We start from the raw sequence: 20,732 nt of genomic DNA on the forward strand, positions 1-20,732 counted from the left end.
ACACCTAATTGGGGATCATAAGGACTTCCAGTTACATAAAACATTAGTAGTATCTCTAATAACACAATAATGGCAGATATTTTGAAATGGAATTTAAAATGTAATCTGAGCCAGCTGAAATTAAATCTGGGTCTACTGATCCAAAGTATCAGTTTCTTAGAGCTTTGAAACAGAGTATCTGTGTTCAATAGGCTAGATATATAGTGACCTTAAAAAAGCCTTTTGTCATATTTCATAACATCAAGGAATGGAAAGAGAAAGCATGAAGACTCCTTATGAAACATTTGTAGTCCATAAAACATTTCAGAAAGTACTTTGTCAACCTATGCTATAAATAGTTTAGTCTTGATGTGCTGCTGGACTTCACATGTGTCTATATGATGACAAAGAGAAGAACCTCCCCAAACTGTCCTATAATACCTCTAGAGATACACATGTTTTGGGGAGAGCCAATTTTAGTAAAAGTTTATTCATCTAGCACTTTATTAAATGGAAAAGTCCACCAGATGGCACTTCTGAGCTCCCATAGGCTAGTACTAAATGACTTTGATGACCCAGGAGACAGTTAGCTGATAGGGTACTTTTGTGCTAATGAGACAAAGACACCCTTCCTCCTGGCGGCTACAGCCAAACAGGCTCTGAGCGCAGAGCCTGACTTGGGCTCCATCCCATGACCCATGAGATCATGACCTGAGCTGAAACTGAGCCTGACACTCAACTGACTGAGCCACCCAGGTGCCCCAGCATCCTGGAATTCTTATATATGAATCTTCTTTGTGCTAATGAGACAAAGACACCCTTCCTCCTGGCGGCTACAGCCAAACAAGTTGGTTAGTGGGGCACAGGCTGGATTTCAGCGGCCAAGCACCTGTTGACTGGTTGCACTTCTTCAGGGCAAATGTGTTATGTGACAAATCCACAAACGTCTCTGGGATGCTAAAAGAACCACTAAATCTTTTCCTTGGTTTTAATACTGATAGATTTCACTTGGAAATTACTATTGTAAGTACGATATCCCATTTAGCAGCTAACAAGCACCTGACATGTGACAGGCCCTGTCCTGGCTACATTCCATATATGTTTTTCTAATCATCACGTCAGGCTAGGCATTGTTGGTGTCATTCTCACCGCAGAGCTGAAGAACCCAAGGCTCAGAGACGATGGCATTCCCTGGGTCACAGAACCGGGACTCCTCTAGCAGTCTGTGCGACTCCAGAACTCATGATCTTTAAGGGTTTGCATTGCTGAAGTGATGCAGAGGTTAGCATTTTATTAATGAAAATCTCAAGCAACCAGATCTCCACATAAGGTATGAACCCATCAAGTGATGAATGGCCCTCTTTCCATTGGCAAGGCGGGTGGGTTGCTTTGGCTACCACCAAGGCCATTCTACGGCAGAAGGAGCACTTCCACCTACCAGCTAACATTCATGTGCACAAGTTGTAGGTCAGGGGAGAGAAGGAAAGTTGAAAGTGTTGGTAGGGAAATAAATCAAGGCAACCCCAGAGAGGGGCTGGGCAGAGACAAAGAGGCAGAGAAGCTTTTGTACCAGTATCAGTTACAAAATCAGTATCATCTGATGTCAGGCATTTTCCACTGCATTGGTTAAACTCTTTTGAATATTCTGTTGTATTCTATTTCTTTTTTAAAAAGTCTTATTAGGACCTATTAAGTTGATTTCTGACCTGCTGATGGATCATCGCACACAGTTTGAAAAACGGCTATTATGGAACCATAGCTTGGCAATGGATTTGCGTTAGAACCCAACTCTACCAATTTCTTGCTCTGTGACTCTTTAACTTGCTCTTTAAGTTCTTTAAGCCTCAGTGTCCTTTTCTGAAAAATGGAGATAATAATCCTTAACAGAGAAGGATGTTGTAACCAGGATAATAATATAGAATTACCATATATATTATTTATATTGCTGTAATATTGCATATATATAGATTACATTATTGGTGTGATATAGCACCAACAACTGATGAGATGGTCCAAAATTTTCAGTTTTGTGACCAAGTCAGCTTTAGCCATGCTAAAATTAGGCATGTTCATCTTACCTAAAGAAAACCAGTCAGCATGAGCCTAAAGTTCAGCTACCAAGTTAGTTATCCTTACAGATCCTTACCTGGATACATTTAACTGTATCTTGTTTGCTTCTCTATCCAATACATAATTGCCTTTTTATTGGGCTCTAGGGTGTTTAACTCCTTTGTGTAAAAATGAATCCTCAGATCTTACAAAGGTAAGTCAGACTACTGTTCACATTCTACCCATTCATTCCCTTTTATCTTCTTCTTCCCAAGGAGAAAACCAACCAAGAGTGAGAAAGGACAGTCCTCTTTCCTCTTAGAATACTTTTTTAGAAACTCCATTTACAAAATGACTTTTAGCTCCTCTGCTTGTCCTGACTTGTACTTAGATTCCAAAAGAATTAACATAGGTAGCCAGGAATAAAGCAGAGCAGACAGTAAAATACGTTAACCTGGCTCAGTGCACATTACTCTTAATTATTACAAGGTTGAACTATTTTAAATGTTTAATTAGCAATATTTAAATAAAATGAATTTTTCTGCTGGTGATAAAAATTTTGTTACATTTTTAGCCTAAAGTCAATGTAACTTACTAAATCAGTACTTCTCTAACTCTGTGGTGGAGGATTGGTTTTTAAAATTTCTGATTTGTTATGGACTGGTACTTTTATAAATATAATAATAGCAAATTACTAGAAAAAAGTGAAATAAGGACATGTTTACTATTGGATTCAATAGACATAAATTAAAATTTTAGTAAATATAATCAAATAAACAGGGAAAAATAAAATAATTTATAAAACTGCACATATTGTTAAAAGTGTATATATGATGATAACAAGGATTCACTATTATGCTTGGAACTTTTAGTCCTTTGCAATTATAATGAAACAAAAGTTCTGAGTGAGATAGTGATCCCCCATACTAAGTGCCTCAGACAAATGAAACAATCATATCAGTACTGAAAGTTTTAGTATAGAAACTTTATACTAGGGGCACCTGGGTGGCTCAGTCAGTTGAGCATCTCACTCTTAATTTTGGCTCAGGTCATGATCTCAGGGTCATGAGATCGAGTCCTGCATTGGGCTCTGCTCTGGGCATGGAGTTGGCTTGAGATTCTCTTTCTCCTTTCCCTCTGCCCCTTCCCCCTAAAAAACAAACAAATAACTTTATATTAAAGCTTGTTTCTTGTTTGTTAACATTTAACCTAAGTTGAATTGACAATGCTACTTGTAGGGCATAACTTATCTGCAGTGCTTCATTGTTTGGTTTTACTGATATTCAGTAGAGAAATGAGTTTAACAGAGGTATGTTGATAAGAAGGAAACAAGAGATTCCAAACTGGATTCAGCAAACTCAGGAGAATATTCTTTATAACTTTTATAAAAAAATGAAATGATGCTGTTATTTTTTTTAATTCATCTTTAATCTTTCATCTGTAGCCAGTTCCAGCAATCTACCCTATAAATTTTTTGTTTAATTTAAATTATTTTTCAATGAAAGAAATGATTTTGGCATCCTAGAATTCTTTTATTTTTATCTTTTTATTTTTTAGAGAGAGAGGGATAGAGAGAGCATATAAGCAGGTGGGGAGGGGCAGAGGGAGAGAATCTTCAAGCAGACTCCCTGCTGAGCGCAGAGCCTGACTTGGGTTCCATCCCATGACCCATGAGATCATGACCTGAGCTGAAACTGAGCCTGACACTCAACTGACTGAGCCACCCAGGTGCCCCAGCATCCTGGAATTCTTATATATGAATCTTCTTTGTTTATGCATGAATCTTCTTCTGGTGGAAAATAAAATTCAAAACCTTCTATCAAATGTTAAAAATATTTGTTGATAATTTTCACTGATGCAGGATATTGTCACTTATTTCTTTAATAATGGTTGTAAAACTATGGGAATATACTGCAACAATCTGTAGAAACTTCAGTTTTCCCTCTTTAGTTTTCTTCTGCTGTTGAAAAATACATTGCATTCTTCCTTTGCATGGAAGTATGGATATTATTAAAAATACTAAAGATAGGCAAAAAGCAAATCTATAAAAGTGTCCAAATTACATTTTTTAAAAGGAGAGAAGAAACTGGTTTCTTCTTTTTCTCTCGCTTACCCTACCTCACAGTCCCTGGTAACCACCATTCTAGTCCTTTTCTATGTGTTCAGCTTTTTTGGATTCCACAAATAAGTCATATCAGACAGTATTTGCCTTTCTCTGTCTGACTTATTTCACTTAGCATAATGCTCTCAAGGTCCATCCATGTTGTCCTAAATAGATTTCCTCCTATCTCGTGGCTGACTAATATTTCGTTGTATATATACACTATGTCTTCTTTATCCATTCATTTGTTGATGGACACTTAGGTTGTTTCCATATCTTGGCTATTGTGAATAATGCAGCAATGAACATGGGAGTGTAGATACCTTTTCAATATACTGTTTTCATTTCCTTTGGATATATGTGCACAGAAGCGGGATTGCTGGATCATATGGTAGTTCTATTTTTAATTTTTTGAAGAACCTATGGTGGCTGCATCAATTTACATTCCCACAAATAGTGCATAAGGGTTCCCTTTTCTCAGTATGCTCACCAATACTTGTTATCTCTCTCTCTCTCTCTTTATTTTTTTTGATGAGAGCCACTCTTAACAGGGGTGAGCTGATATCTCATTGTGATTTTGATTTGCATTTCCCTGATGATAAGTGATGTTGAGCCACTGGTTTCTTAATTTGCAGAAACAATGAATTGATTCTATAATTCTAACATACTTGACAAACTTTTTCTCCTCAATAACCGTAACTCAGTATGCAAGAAGAGCTGTTTTGACCATTTTCCGTACTATCTCAAAATTTTAAAAATCTCAATTTTAACATACTAACCTTTACAAATTAACAATTTTTACCACGCCATTAAGCCTAACGTTTCATTTAGTTGATATTTCTTTGTTAGCAAGAATTTCCTGATAAAGGAAGCAATGTGTTGGTTTACATTCTAGTGCAAGCTCCCTAGTCTGGGTAACCGTTCTGGAATACCTCCCTATTACTGCAGCTGTGTCGTCGAAACATACTCCTGTACAAAAGTTGAACTCTAAACCACATGTGCAGACAATGTAATCCTTTATATTTTCCTAAAGCTCAGAGCTAGTCATATTTGTTGGCAAAGAAGCTGAAGAAAAAGATTCTTCCTTTTGTCACCATCATCTACAATTGTACATATACCAAAAAAATTGCCACATGAGCATTATTTGTGCATTTGCAAGGTGTAGTAAAAATATTTTGCTAGTTTTATTTGTTGTTTGAGTTGATATTAGCTAGTTTTTAAAAAATATGTCAAGCCATGTAATCTTTGACATATTCACTCAATATTTCCAAGCAAAGATCTTTGATGTCATCTTTCACTAATGCCTCAGCAATTGTACGTTTATTTTTGTTTCAGCAATCTACAGTACTACTTTCTAAGACATCTCTAAGGCATTAATGTTTAAATATGAAGTATTGAACATTTACTTCAATTGGCTTTTTACATCAATGTTCATTATTTCAAAATTCTTTTGCTTTTGAACTTACTTCTGTTTTGTGTATAAATGTTGCTTACGTTTTGATGGATTCATTGCTACATGAGCCAGTCCATCTCTGCAAATGACATGCTATGCTTTCATACTTCACCATCAATGAACTGAACTCAATATATTAATGATCATACTTCCTAATAAAACTGATACCAATTCTTTTTGATCTTTATTTCTTTGAAGTCACTTTCATGGTCAGCAGTTAGTTTATTTCTAATGAAAATACGTGGGTGTCAAAAACTCCTGTGAAGCTTGTTTTGCCATTAGTTAGCTGGGGTTAAAAATAAATAATACAATTCTACTTCCCTAACTTGATTAAAACTTAAAATAATTGAAAATAATTTATAAAAATAAATGATCACATTTTCTCAGACTTTTTTTTGTGTGTGTGTGGATTACAGTTGATGAGCTAACCTCAAAATGTCCCATGTTTTGATGTGGCCCTCTTGTTCCTGAGTGGTAGGCAGCTACTCTCCATGTGATTCAATAACACACAACTCATTTATGGCCTAATGGATGAGTCCAATAACCATGTTTAGAATATACAGCAATATTAAATTGTTATAAAAGTTTCTAAACATGCATTTTCAATTTCTGTACTTATCATGGTGCTGTATCACCTTGTCTGAGCACCATACTTGAATAGCATTGTGTTACAAAGCACCCACAGTTCATTAACTCCTATCTTTTTTATGGGAACAATCCTTTCAATTCTTCTACTTCTTTTTTTTTTTTTTTAAAGATTTTAGTTCTTTGACAGAAAGAGACACAGCGAGAGAGGGAACACAAGCAGAGGGAGTGGGAGAGGGAGAAGCAGGCTTCCCGCTGAGCAGGGAGCCCGATGCGGGACTCGATCCCAGGACCCTGGGATCATGACCTGAGCCGAAGGCAGATGCTCAATGACTGAGCCACCCATATTGCTTTTGGCTAGGTGAACAGTGTTCTAGGCTTTAAAAGAAAGCAAACACAGAGTTAGTTAGGAGGAAAATGAAGATAAGGTAGAGTCTGTTTTCTCTGACCTTGTCCCTTTTTCCTCTTTCTCCATCACATAGCTCTCCCATGCGGACGTGTTGTAGGCACATCATCCACCACAGTCTTGTTTCATTGGCTGACACTTCCCTACCTAATTAATCATCTGTCTTAGTGTTGGTTTAGCTCATTCCAATGTCTCCAGAAAGTGTTGCTGCTGACATTTTTGTAACAGAATCAAAATGAGGTTCATTTAGTAAAACAATTCTAAGTCATAGAATATTTTCCAAGAGTGCCTTAATTTGATTTTTCAAGGGAAGTCTATAAGACTTTCAAAATCTGAACATGAACAGTAATAAGATTTGAGTAAGTTTCATAGGTTTGTTTATCTTTGTAACTGTGTTATTGTTAGAAAATGTCTCTAATTGTTGGAAATAATGTGGCATAAAATGAAAGCAAATTGTTTGTATTTAAGAAAACCCATTTTAGGTAATTAGATTTGAAATTAAATAGCAAGATATAAAGAAGGAGTATGGAGGTGGAGCATGAGAGGAGATAATTAGGAATGTTGTTAAATTTTAAGAATAAAAGATTAAAAGTGAAAGTATCATCCCACTAAATGCTGTGGGGAATTTACCTATTTCATTCTTTGCTTCAGTTTTTCTTATACTAGAAATTATCTAATGAAAGTACATTAGACACACTCAAGTCATGCAATTTTGACAAAATAAAAAAAGAAAGGGAATAGTGCACCATTTTCAATATTAAATTAGAAGCATAACTTCTTTTGAATTAGTAATTTTTATGCCATCCCCATTTTACTTTGAAAAGGTTTTTATCTCTATGGCAACAACTGCAAAGAAATACACCATATTCATTTCCATCAGCTTCCAATGAAAGTGATTTTAAGCCCATAGTAAATTAGTTGTATAGTCTACAAAAATGTATAACTATAACCCCAAGGATTTATTGATAAAAAGACAGAGGCAGGACTACTTAGATAGTAAATCAGTCCCTTGACATTTCCTAGCTTGGGAATTATCCTTGATTAGCATGTTTCAGAAATTTTGTATCATTTGAGAAAAAAAATAAATGACAGTTTATGGAATGTGTATAGAGACATAAAAAGTGAAAAATTGCCAAAAGAAATAAAGATAAGAACAATTTAATTTTGGCAATATATTACTCTGACATCATTTACATTATACCAATAAAACCAAGTTTTCTAAGAAGTTAAATTGTATTCTAGCAAAATGGCTTTCTAAAACAAAGTAGATAAATTCAAACAAACAGCAGATAACAGAAGCTCTTGTCAGATACCATGGGTAATTTACAAAGGCAAAGAGGCACAGATAGTAAGGGTGAAGGAAATGCCTACATCTTCACCAGCTGCTTAAGAACCTAGCAAAATTCTGAAATTACAATAACAGATGTTTTCTTCTCCCAATGTCCTATCCCACTTCCACCTTTTTTTTTTTTTTTCAGTTTGGCTTCCTCTGTCTCTATATTTCTTGCTGCTTTTACTTGAATGAGTTGGACTTGTTTATGAAGGATAAAAGTAGTACCTATAAATTTTACTTGCCTGGAAACCACGAACAATCTTGAGACCAATGCCACTTATAAACAGCAAAAGTTTTATTAAGTCATATCTATGCTGAAAAATTCTGTTTGAGATAAATATGCATAGTGCCTTGACTCCTACTCTGTCCCCAAAGGGAGCATTCATGTCCCTCCTCTCTTCTAACGTGTCCTCAGGGTCGAGCTGCTGATTCATATGTACACTTGTGCCTGGTCTTTTATTTATTATTTTCCCATATTGCTTGCAACTGCAGTTTCTCCCTATTTGCTGACTTCCCTGCCTCAGTTTGTAAATGTCCTCAATTACAAAACAAAACAAAATGACAACAAAAAACTTTTCCTTGACCTCGCCGAATGTGATCTTATACCATCTCTTTTTATACCTCAGTTTCTGAAAAGAATAGTCCATAATCCCCTAACTTTCTCAATAACTACTATACTCCCAAGACCCATAAAATGTCACATCTGCCTCTGCCCAGCACAGCCACTCTTAAAACCAGCCTTGTTCCAGATCACCAAAGGCTTCTCCTCAGACCCCATCCTCCCTGATGTCTCTAAAGGATTTCCAATCAGTTGACCATCCCCTTCTTTTCAAAACCTTTCTCTTATTCCATTTCTCTATACAGTTGACCCTTGAACAATTCAGGGGTGAGGGGCACTGATCCCCACACAGTCGAAAATCTGTGTGTAACTTCTGACTCCCCCAAAACATGACTACCAATAGCCTACTACTGACCAAAAGGTTTACTGATAACAGTAATGGTCAATTAATACATATTTTACATATGTATTATATACTGTATTCTTACAATAAAACTAGAGAAAAGTATTAAAATCATAAAGAAGAGAAAATGCATTTATAGGACTGTATTTTTCAAAGAAATCCATATAATTAAAACTGGACCTGCACAGTTCAAACCCACGTTGTTCAAGGTCAGTTGTACTTTTAACTTTCTCATTCACCTTCCACCCACCCCTGTATATAAATTTACCCTAATTTCAAGGTTCTGTCCTCAGTTCTTTTCTTTCTACAGTCTCTCCCTTGGCCACCCTATCTACTCTGGTGGCTTTAAGTGTCACCCATAAACTGATGACTTTCTAACAGAAAACTGTACCTTTTTCCTTATGATCTCAATCCAGGTTTTAAGGGACTGGTGCATTTCCATTTGCAGATCCTGTTGGCGGCTCGAATGCTATAGGCTTGACACTGACTCATCTTCAAAAGAGTGTTTTCTTCTAGTATTTTTTACTTTGGTTGAAGGCACTATTACTGTTTCAGATTTGGTACTTTAGTCACCACTTTTGATACTTAAGCCCATTGCCTTGTCTCCGCTCATTCTCTCTCCTTAATGTCTGCCCCATCTGGTCATTTCACATTATTTTTATAAGCATGAGCTGAGTTTAGCCTTCTATTACTTATTGATTAGACTAAAAAATAGTTCTATCATTTGCTCCTATATAAAACACATGCACTGGGGTGCCTGGCTGGCTCAGTCGTTAAGCATCTGCCTTCGGCTCAGGTCATGGTCCCAGGGTCCTGGGATCGAGCCTCGCATCGGGCTCCCTGCTCAGTGGAGAGTCTGCTTCTCCCTCTCCCACTCCCCCTGCTTGTGTTCCCTCTCTCGCTGTGTCTCTCTCTGTCAAATAAATAAATAAATAAAATCTTTAAAAAAAAACCCAAAAAACACATGCACTCACACTCTCTGTCTCTCTATCTCTGTCTTTCTCTTGTGGTGAGGTTAATATTAATCAACATTTTCATTGTGTCTTCTTCTCCTCAAAAACCATTGAGGGCTCTTCACTGGTGATGTTAAGGATGGTGTTTATTCCACCTCTGGGTGCAGATGTTGTTGGTGCCAGACTGAGGGACCAGCTACCATGAGTGCTGGCTGCCAATGGTTTCCATGTGTGCTCCTCTCCAGAGGCTTGCCTTAGTCTGCAGGAATTGCCTTGCCTGGAGATACCTCAGAAGTTACTGCCCGTTTCCCCTTCCAGTGTGGTAGGTGGGTATCAAAGCCTTGTCCCATTCTCCAATGTAGGAATAAATTCTCTGGTGCTCCGGCTACCTGTGGGGTCTGGCTAAAACTAGACTTCTGAAAGCACATTTTTTGCCTGCAGTCTTCCTCTTCCTTTTTCTGCTTCCTTCACTCTCTTACAGGTTTCTTCTGAAAAGCAGGTATACAAGAACTCCGTCTTAGATTCTGCTTTTACGGAAACCTGACCTAAGTCAACTTCCATGGTACCTCACACAAACCAGGCACACAAATGTTTCTCAAGTAAATAAAACAGGCTTTTGGGTCTCTCAGAAAGAAGGTTTCACTCAAACGTAGTTGCTTCTCTCAAAATAGGTGTTCTCACTTATTTTCTTCTTTTTTCTACTTTTTATTAATTAGCTCATCTCACCTCTCAGTGTAGAGATGTTTGATTGTATTTATAACATCTTCAAATTCTTTTAAAGATAAACTATAAGCATGATTGAATAAGTGCATAATTGAAATGTTTAATTTAAATTTAAACATGTACCAAATAGCTACTAATGGGTTCAGTGTGATGTTCTGAATAACGATAGGGAGGCAGGAATATTAGCATACTGTCACTTCGGTGGAGAGTGCCTTCTCCTTTTCCATTCTCTTTAAGTGTTTCTATGACTAAGTAGTTAATATTTATAAGATTCTCTCATAGAACACCTGTCACCAGACTGCATCCAAAGTGCTCCTGGCTTAATCTAACATACCTGAGGGCTAACCTGTGATGAAACAGATAAATTTAGGTTAGAATCTTGAATGGTTTGCCTGAAGCCACAAGTTAATCCAATCACACAGCTGGAAAAAGCTCTGACTCCCACCGCCATTCCTTACTGACCAGCCAATGCTTGTTCCCAGCTATGGGTGCAGGGTAAGCAGGGCACGGGGCACAGAATGTGCACTCTTTAACATCTGTGGAGACTGCAAAAGGACCAAAGTACCTATCTACATTTGTCCCTTATAATGTGTGTGGTCTTAATGAGAAAAATGAGGGGCTTTGGTCAAATTCTCAATAGTCTCCATTTTAAAGACAGGGAAATCTGGGTTTTGGAATACAACCACAAAACAGACAGTAAGGGCTTCTTATTATACACAATAGCTAAAGAGATTAATAGCCTGAAGCCTTGAAGAACTGTTGAATGTTTCTGACCTCAGTTTCATGATTTGGTGGGCTGGAATGACACTGTTGTCCCCTCTCAGCTCTAAAATCTGACAACTGGATGTCCCTGAAATGGGCCCGTAGGCCCCTCCGCTGAAACAGCTCCCCGCCTGCCTGGGCCTCAGGGACTGTGTGTCCCTGGTCCAAAGGAGGCTGCATAAGAAGGTGTGCTTCTCCCACAGCAGAGACCAGTTCTTGGGTCTATTAAATAAGCCGTTCTGAGTCAGCATTCTATTTGAAAAATACAAAACATTTCTCTTTATTAATCCAAATAACAGATAGCTGATGAAGCTATTCTGTTACAATACAAATGGTGTCATTTGACCCTTTATTTAAATGAATAAGGACCTCAGCTCCTTGTGGTTTAAGGACCTATGTAAGTATTACTGGAATAAAACCATTGGTTACAATCTCTTTTTCTTGTTACAGCCTTCCCAGGGCACTTTGTGTCTTCTTCAAGCGCACTGCAGAGACTCACTAATTAGAGTGAAGTTTACCACAGTGGACCACAGGCACCCTGTCATTAACTAGCTGTGATATTTATCTGAGCAGTGGCCCGTTCTCATAAAGTCTGGGCTACATCTCATACTATGTCTTTTTTCACCTGATCCTAGTTAGACTGAGCTAGAAGTTGCCTCCAATATCTTCTTGTTCCTTTACCTTTCCTACCAGTTAGAGTGTGAGGCAAAATTAAGAGGATTCTTGTCCTTGCTACACAACTACTCCTTCGTGAACATTCATTTGACATGAGTATATATTAGCTTCTCCCCCTTCTTCCTGCCTTACTCTATTGCTTCAGCAACTAAATTTGATGTAGCTCTGGTGGACACCAAGCTGGAGTAAGGAGGAGTATCTGGGTGGCAGGACACTGGAGAAAACTGTGAAGTACAAATTTTCAGATAAAACAGATCATTGTCATTCCTTGAACTTCTTTTCCAAAGTTCTCTGAAATTCTGACGCTGTATTTTGAGAAGCATCTAACTGACAATATTAAAAAATCTCACAAACATTAAATCATACCTTATTATGTGCTGTGATGAAGTCACATGCTTACTGATGAATCACATGTTATTGGGACTTCATCAGTTAGGACAAGCAGAGGAAATTATTATGCAAAGTAATGAATGATACACTTTTGCTCCAAGAAATGTATCATATAATAAAAGTAAGAAGACTGCTATGCTATTCTTATATTCTATGGTGATTTCTCAATTTCTGAAATAGGTATAAAATGATGAAAGCATATAGATGACTTTATATTTACTTATTTATATACACATATAATACCCAAAGCACACAAAATGACTGAATAAAGTCAGAATACAAATGTACAAAATCTGACCATGAGATATATAATGATACAGACACATAATGCTTGAAAGCTTTACATTCCTAGTAGAAAGGGTACTTCATACAAAAAGAACATAAATGCAAAAATAAACCATTATATTATTTTTTATATGGTAGAATTTGTATTGTGGTATATTTTTTTCTCCCAAAGTGGGTATTTTAACTCAGTAAGAGTTTTATCAATTATGTAATATTGACCTTTTATAAGTGTTAATTTTAATTGTCTTATAGGTAAACCGGGGATAACTAGATAATTCTAAATGGTAAATGAGTTTCTAGAAAGACAGCAAATAAAGACAAAGACAGCAGTATCAGGTATTGAAATAATAGTGAAGGTTCCCCAAAGTCTGCTGTGGAGCTCTGCAAATAGAAGTGTAGGGAGAAATGTAAATTTGATCATTTTTATCCTCTGAGTATCATGTTTGGTTTTGTAAATTCAAGTAAGATGTTGGGGGAAAGTTGCATAGCCCTTGAAACTTGACCAGGGTACACAATTTCCCAGATACCCCTCTAGAAATATCATACAGGATCAAATATGGTATTTCTTTGGTAATCCTTAAGAAGAAATCCTTAGGAAATTTCACAGAAAGCAAATGGAAAAAGATGTCATGTGTATGCCAGAAGTTTAAAACATGTGCAATAAACACGAGCCATTATTTGTAGAATGCAGAACCTCTAAGATGTTATTTAAAACATATGTATATTTACATATTTATATATGGATTAAGCAAAAAAAAAAGAGATGCCTTTTTCCTATATTTATGTTCTACCTGGGACAAGAGTTAAAACTATTATTTAAGAAAATTTGATGGGGGGTGCCTGGGTGCCTCAGTTGGTTAGGCATCTGTCTTTGGCTTGGGTCAGGATCTCAGGGTCCTGGGATCAAGTCCCACATCAGGCTCTCTGTTCAGCTCTCTCTGCTTCTCCTTCTCCCTCTGTGTGCGCTCTCTCTCTCAAATAAATAAATAAAATCTTTAAGAAAATTTGTTGACTTTTTCCTTTTAGCAATACAAATTCTTGGTACAAGGATACAAGTAATAGCATTAGTGAGTGAGTAGAATTATGGATACACTCACTGTGAATTTTAAAGGTCAGTTTCAATACATAAAGTCAAGAAGAGTGTCATCTTCATGTGCAACTAACCAAATTACTTCCTGAAGCTGAAAATTCATCATTATTCATTCTTTTCTCTATAAGGCTCCTCCTTAAAACTCAAGCCAATGTAAAATAATTTAATCCCAACTACAGACAATTGTTAGTGGTTTCTACCAGGCCCTAAACTCACTTCACTGGAACGATGAGGTCATTCTATGGCTCTGAAATTAGCACTGTGGAATAAGCTACCCTAAAAAAAAGAAGAATTTTTTTTTACCATAAAATTTCTGTTCAAGATCAAAATTACAATCAAGCAACAAAATGCAAGAATGAGGTGTTATCTTGGTCCAACCAGACAAACTTGCATTTGGGGCAGTAATTAGCTGACTCACCAGCAAAATGTTTTTCTTCAGAGACCTAGAGTGATTTCTTTAAAACGTTCATGGTAGTTTTATGCCAACCTTGATACTATCCAGACATGCACTTAATGTGACAAAAAAGGAAAAATCCAAGGTCACATTAAAACAATAATTTTTTTTTTATATTTTGGGAAATTCTATTACAAATATTAGGAAAACCTGCAAGGAATCTATATCTTAGAGGGAATTTTTATAAATGCCAGTTCTTTTGAGATATTTCATATAAACTTCTGTGAACATGCTCAGCTGTCTGAAATACTCCACTTTTCACTAAGATACTTTTCTGGGCTCCCATCCAGGTCCTGTCCTTACCGTTCCAACAGATTCCGCATTTCTGTCTCTCCTTCCTCATGATTCACCCCCTAATTTACACCTTTCTTGCAATTTTCGTTTCTAATGCTCTCTCCATTATTCAACTAAAACTTCTTTTTCAGCTGGCACTTATTCCAGCCACCTCTTCTCTTATCTAACATCTTTCCTCTGACTTTGTTCCAAATTTTAATCCTCTTCAACCCTCCATACATCCTGAAATACTCTTCTGTTGGCTTCTTGGCTCTGCAGTGTCCTGGTCCCTATTTTGGCCCTTCTCTGACCTCATCATGGGCTGAACATCCTCTTGGCCCCCATGCTGTTCTCCCTTACTTCTCTCTGATATACTCTCATCTGTGTCTTAGGGTCAATGCTAAACATAAGTTTTAAGAATTGTGTTAATCTATAAAGGATGTGTGAACTTAAAAATGTGCCAGCCAAATGTTTTACCTGTAGGATTTTAAAAAGATAACAAAGTAAAAAATAAACAACCACATATATATATATATATATATATATATATATATATATACACATATGTATGTATATAATGGCATATGACAGAATCAAAGAAGAAAATCAGGAGGTTAAGAAAAAAAAAACCTATAAATCTCAGATATATATTGTCATGAAACATTGTTGAGGTTAAGAGAAGCTTTTAAGTATGAGAAGCATACTGCCGTGTATTTTATTAAATGAACACTTTATAATCTAAGATTTAGTTACTTAAAAGACAGTGAAAAGAATAAAATCAACTAATACAAATTTGAAACAGAAATTTGGTGTGGTTCTTGGAGAAAAATAGTGTTCTTATTGTGCTTATAGAAAACTATACACAAAGATCAAAGAGAAAAAGATAAGGAATTTATCAATCAGAATCTGTACGCTTAATAAAAATAATAGTAATATTAACATGTTTCTACAATGTTTGATATTGTTCAAAGTATGTTTACATGTGACACCTGTATTTGTTTTTTTGTTTTTGTTTTTGTGACACCTATGTTTGAAACTGACCATAATTATGAGATATTGGTAGGGCAGAAGCTAGTATCTCTTTAACCACTGAGGAAAATGAAGAAGTCAATGATTTATTTAAAATTAAATGTTCTGAAAAAAAAATTAAATTAAATTAAATGTTCTGCTTTCATTAAAGACATTTATGCCCAGAAGTAAAGTATGTATAAGACTTGCCACATATTTTATATGTCATTTTAATTAACTTAATGATTGTCAATTCCTTCCTGGTCAAACACCTGTAATCAAAATAAAAGAGTTTTGTTGATAATGTGTCAATAAAAAATAATTTTCAATTCATAGACTTTTCTTTTGTCTTCTATTGCGTGCTTCAGTGAAATGGAAAAATTATTGGTCTTAGCTTGCAGTATGTGTGTATGCATATGCACACATATACATATAAGTACATTAGTATGTCTAAAAGAGCTGAGTGCTACCTAGCTCTCGAGCAGAGAAGAAATGGTGGCACTAAGATGGACCTAACTGTAAATATGTAAGAATGCTCATTTCCTTTTTTTTTTTTTTTAAAGATTTTATTTATTTGACAGAGAGTGAGAGAGGGCATGAGCAGGGGGGAGCGGCAGGCAGAGGGAGAGGGAGAGGCAGGCTCCCCATTGAGCAGGGAGCCCGATGTGGGGCTCTATTCCAGGACCCTGAGATCATGACCTGAGCCGAAGGCAGATGCTTAACTGACTGAGCCACCCAGGCGCCCCAAGAATGCTCATTTCTTAAATTAATTGCTTCCCTTTTAAGTAGCTTATAAAGCAGAATAAATCATGGATTGTATTTGAAAATAATAATTTGTAAATGTGGATAATGTCAATAATACCTGTTCCAGCTTCTTTCCTCAATAAATAATGGCACTTGTGAAAGCCGGTAGTAATAACGACAAGCCATGCCTCACAGTATCTATAAAATTCTTTTACATTCTTTAGTTTCTGACACTGTTACTCTTGATAGAGGCTAAAATAAAAGTAATATTAAATTATTGAGACTATACATATTTATAAATGGAGTAAATTTGCATAAAGTAGTGGTTGAACTTTATAATTTGAGTATGTTCCTCCATAATTATCATGAAGAATACATAAGTTTAATTTATTCTTTAACCCACCTTCCTCTGAAATGCAAGCTTTGAGAGGGTACAATTTCAATTTGAAGCATTATTATTTTTAAAAAGCCTCATTTGAATATTTTTTCATTTCAGCTAGTCTCTGACAAGGACTCTCATAATTATCTTACAAGCCAAATTAAGAAATGTGGGTGGGAAGGAGGTAGCGGTTAGTGTATTTGTACATGATTTAATTATCATGCCGTAAGAACATCAGTGGTAATCAAGATGGCAGCCTTTGTTGGTATGTGCAATTGTCAGGTTCTACTCTGTTCGGGATTTATTAAAGATTTGCATGAAGACTTAGAGGATAGGCTTATCAAATTTTACGGTGACATAAAGCTGGGAGCCATTTCACTGGAAAAGAAAACTAATAGAAAGATATTAGGGACTAAAATCCAGAAGATGAAATTTAACAATGACAGGAATCAGTTCCTTCTCTGTGATTCAAAAAGTACAACAGCAGGGATGAACATCTGACTTGGCAGAAGTTTTCATTAAAATAAAAGAGAGGGAACATTACAAATTGACCACATGTTGTTTAAGTCAAAAGTATGGTATCACTGTACACTTAAAAATTTGTCAAGAGGGTAGATTTCATGTCAAATATTCTTACCACAGACACACACAAACAACTCTGTCATATGAGGGATAATTCAGACCTAATGCCCTCAACCTAGCCTCACCCACCTAGCTCTATAATTTCCATCTCAAACCACCTACAGAGTATAAGTTTTTGGGAATTAAAACTAAAAATCTGTTTATTATTATATTTTTCTATTTTGAGAATACAGTTGACTAAAATTGTTTATATTTAAGGTATACAACTTGATGATCTGATATACATTGTGAACTATTCACCATGATCAAGCTAATTAACATATCCATCGCTTCATACATAATTACCTTTTTCTTTTTTTATGGTGAAAACACTTAAGATTTACTGTTTTAGCAAATTTCAAGTATACAATACTATATTAATTATAGTCTCATTGTTGTACATTACATCTCCAGAGCTTACTTATCTTGTATAACTAAAACTTGTACACTTTGACCAACATCTCCCCCATCCTCCTCATCCCAGCCCCTGGTAACCACCGTTCTACTCTGTTTCTGTGAATTTGATATTTTTGGATTTAGACATATAAATGAGAACATGCAGGATTTGTCTTTCTGTGTCTGGCTTATTTCACTGAGCATAATGTCCTCCATGTTCATCCATGTCCTCACAAATGGCAGGATTTCCTTCTTTTTTAAGACTGAATAATACTTCATTGTGTGCATTTGTGTGTGTTTGTGAATCACATTTTGTTTATTCATTCATCTGTCAATACACATTTAAGTTGTTTGCATATCATGAGAGTACAGATATTTCCTTGAAATGCTCATTTCATTTCCTTTGGGTATATACCCAGAAGTGAAATTGCTGGGTCATAAGGTAGTTCTATTTTTAATTTTTGGAGAAACCTCCATACTCTTTTCCACAGTGGCTGCACCAATTTACATTCCCACCAAGAGTGCACCAGGGTTCCCTTTTCCTCGTGTCCTCACCAATACTTGTTATCTCTTATCTTTCTGATAACAGTGATTCTAACAGGTATGAGGTGACATCTCATTATGGTTTTGATTTGCATTCCCTGATGATTAGTGATGTTTAGCACCTTTTTATGTACCTGTTGGCCATTTGTATGTCTTCTTTTGAGAAATGTCTACTCAGGTTTTTTGCCCATTTTTAAATTGGGTACCTGGGGGTTTGCTATTGAGTTGCATGAGTTCCTTATATATTCTGGATATTAACTAGGAGGTATAATTTATCACTCAGTTTGCAGGAAAGGAAAGTTATTAGAAGGAAAATGTCCTCTGGATGCAGAATGTAGACATAAACTCAGAAATATGGTCCTAGATGCAATTAGACATCTTGGCTATCATTGGGAGAAAACAGAAGAAGAAGCCTGGAAATTAACTTCACAAGGTCATTTCATCTGGTCTTCTGCCCCCAATGACTTAATTGCTTAAGGCAGACTCAAAATCTAGATAAGTAATTTTCTATTTTTCTCCCTGACGCTACTTAAACTTTGATCAAGTGGATTAACGAACTCCTGAATAGAGAGGGTCTGGAGAGCCAAATGGGAAACTACAGTTGTATATATAGGTATTGGGAGCAGAACTCAGATAGGACTGCTTTATAAATAATTTTAAAATTTCAGCATAGTTCCACTTATTTGCAATGTGTCCTTTCCAAGTTGCTTAAAAACCTCAGTTTCTCTATGAGAATGATAGTATTACATATCTCATAGAGCTATTGTGAGAAATAAATAAATGAAATAATAATGTGAAGCATTTAGCACATTATAGGTGGCTCATAAATCTTAGCCATTATTCACAAAACTTTTCCTTTTATTTTCTTAACCATCAAAAGTTATTAAGCCCTTTTGTGTTCACTAAACTAGCCATTTGTAGAAAAAGTAAACATAGAATTTTTAATTTTTAATTTTGATTTTTGTCCAAATCAAATCTTAATTGTACTACTAAAAAAATAAATAAATAAAAACAAAGAAACAAAGCTGCTCTAGTAGAAGGAGTTAGTTTAAAAAAATACACAGAAGCGCATCAGCTCAATCTTAAGTTCCAATAGAAGTATATTATCTATAGTACAAGGGCATACTCGCCACATTTTGCTCTGCCCTAAATAATACCACACATGTTCAGTCCCATTCCTGATACCGCCACAAAGTCCATGAGTATTTTCTGAGATCAGCATGTTGGGAGTCAGAAACCCATATAAGAGAGAGTTAAGAGACATGGGATTTTATTAACCTGATAAAAGGTAAACCTTGGTAAAATATACCACTGGCTCCCAAATACTTGAAAGATTCTGATATACTTAAGGCAAAAGACTTATCTGCCAGAGGACAAAACTGGGAATAATAAACAAAAATGACTAAAAAAGAGATTTGGGGTTAATACCCTAGGACAGTAAAAGAGAACGTGAGATTTAGAATCAGAAGCCCCATATTCAAGTTCTGGCTCTACTTTTTTTAGTATATGTGCTGCCAAAGCGAGCACCTGGCTCTACTTTTTATTAGCTCTTTGACTTTAGGCAAATCACCTAAACTCTGAGTCATATAATCCTCATCTACAAGGTAACAAAAGTTAATAACAATAATCATATGAGCAAGCACATAAAATGTTTCAAGACATTAAAATGATTTGAAAATAGCAATAACAATAAGCCATAAGAATGGGGTGACCCACTGCTGAAAATGTTGAAGTGAAGCTTACCCATTATCACTGCAGGGGTTCCCTTTACTGGGGGAAGCTAAGACTAACTATTCCAACTACAATTTACTCACTTACTACATATTTTATCTCAAAGGCAGCAAACTGTAATGAAAGAAGAATTATAAAGCATCACTAAAGTCAATAATTTAATTCAACTAAAGACTGCAGTTAATATTCACAGTCTACAGAATTCATGAACAGGCAGGAACTCCACAAAGATACTCATCAACTTAACTCAAAACCTCAAAATATGACCAATGTGCCCTAGATCAAATTACAGTTAATTCATTTCACCTAAACTGTATCTCTACATTTGTGCTGCCAATCTTGAAAGTATATAGAACTTTCTGGATTGTAAAAGCTCTGTCAAAATCTCAGATCTCAAATTTCAGCCTTTGGATAGTTAATACTCTCCTTATGCCCATCTGCTTGCTGTATTTTGGGTTTATTTTTATTAATGTTCAGAAATAAGTAAGCCTTGAGATAGTAATGCCTGCCAGTTGTCCCAAGTTTACTTACCCTCTGACCTTCTTTTCCAGGTGGACCCTGTGGGCCCTGTATCCCCAGGGAACTCTGTGGGAGGTGGAAAAGGACACATGTTAATAGACTGTTTCAAGTACACCTGCCTCACAAAGAATGTTGTGAAAAGTAATACCTACTTTATTGATTAAACAAAACTTGTAAAGTGATTTGAGCTCTCCCAAAGTTAGACTCTAATATAATAATAATGGTAAATTGTCCTGTGACTGGTTTGTCTTTGGAGTTAACTCCAGAAAAGAAAAAAAAGTGATTCCAAACCAGGTGTGAGGCCACTGTTCACTTCCA

General features: G+C 36.0%; 1 protein-coding gene across 8 annotated transcripts in view; it reads right to left on the minus strand.

The window, feature by feature from the left end:
• Positions 1-20,732, minus strand: part of COL19A1 (collagen type XIX alpha 1 chain) — a 324,092-nt gene that overhangs the window by 122,987 nt on the left and 180,373 nt on the right. For all 8 annotated transcript variants that reach the window (XM_032409538.1, XM_032409537.1, XM_032409544.1 and 5 more), the window contains one exon: positions 20,427-20,480. In XM_032409538.1, the coding sequence (XP_032265429.1) occupies positions 20,427-20,480 (54 nt within the window). The remainder of the gene's footprint in view (positions 1-20,426; positions 20,481-20,732) is intronic.

The sequence above is a fragment of the Phoca vitulina genome, unplaced genomic scaffold, assembly GCF_004348235.1.
Source record: "Phoca vitulina isolate PV1807 unplaced genomic scaffold, GSC_HSeal_1.0 scaffold11, whole genome shotgun sequence".
Taxonomy (NCBI): Eukaryota; Metazoa; Chordata; class Mammalia; order Carnivora; family Phocidae; genus Phoca; species Phoca vitulina.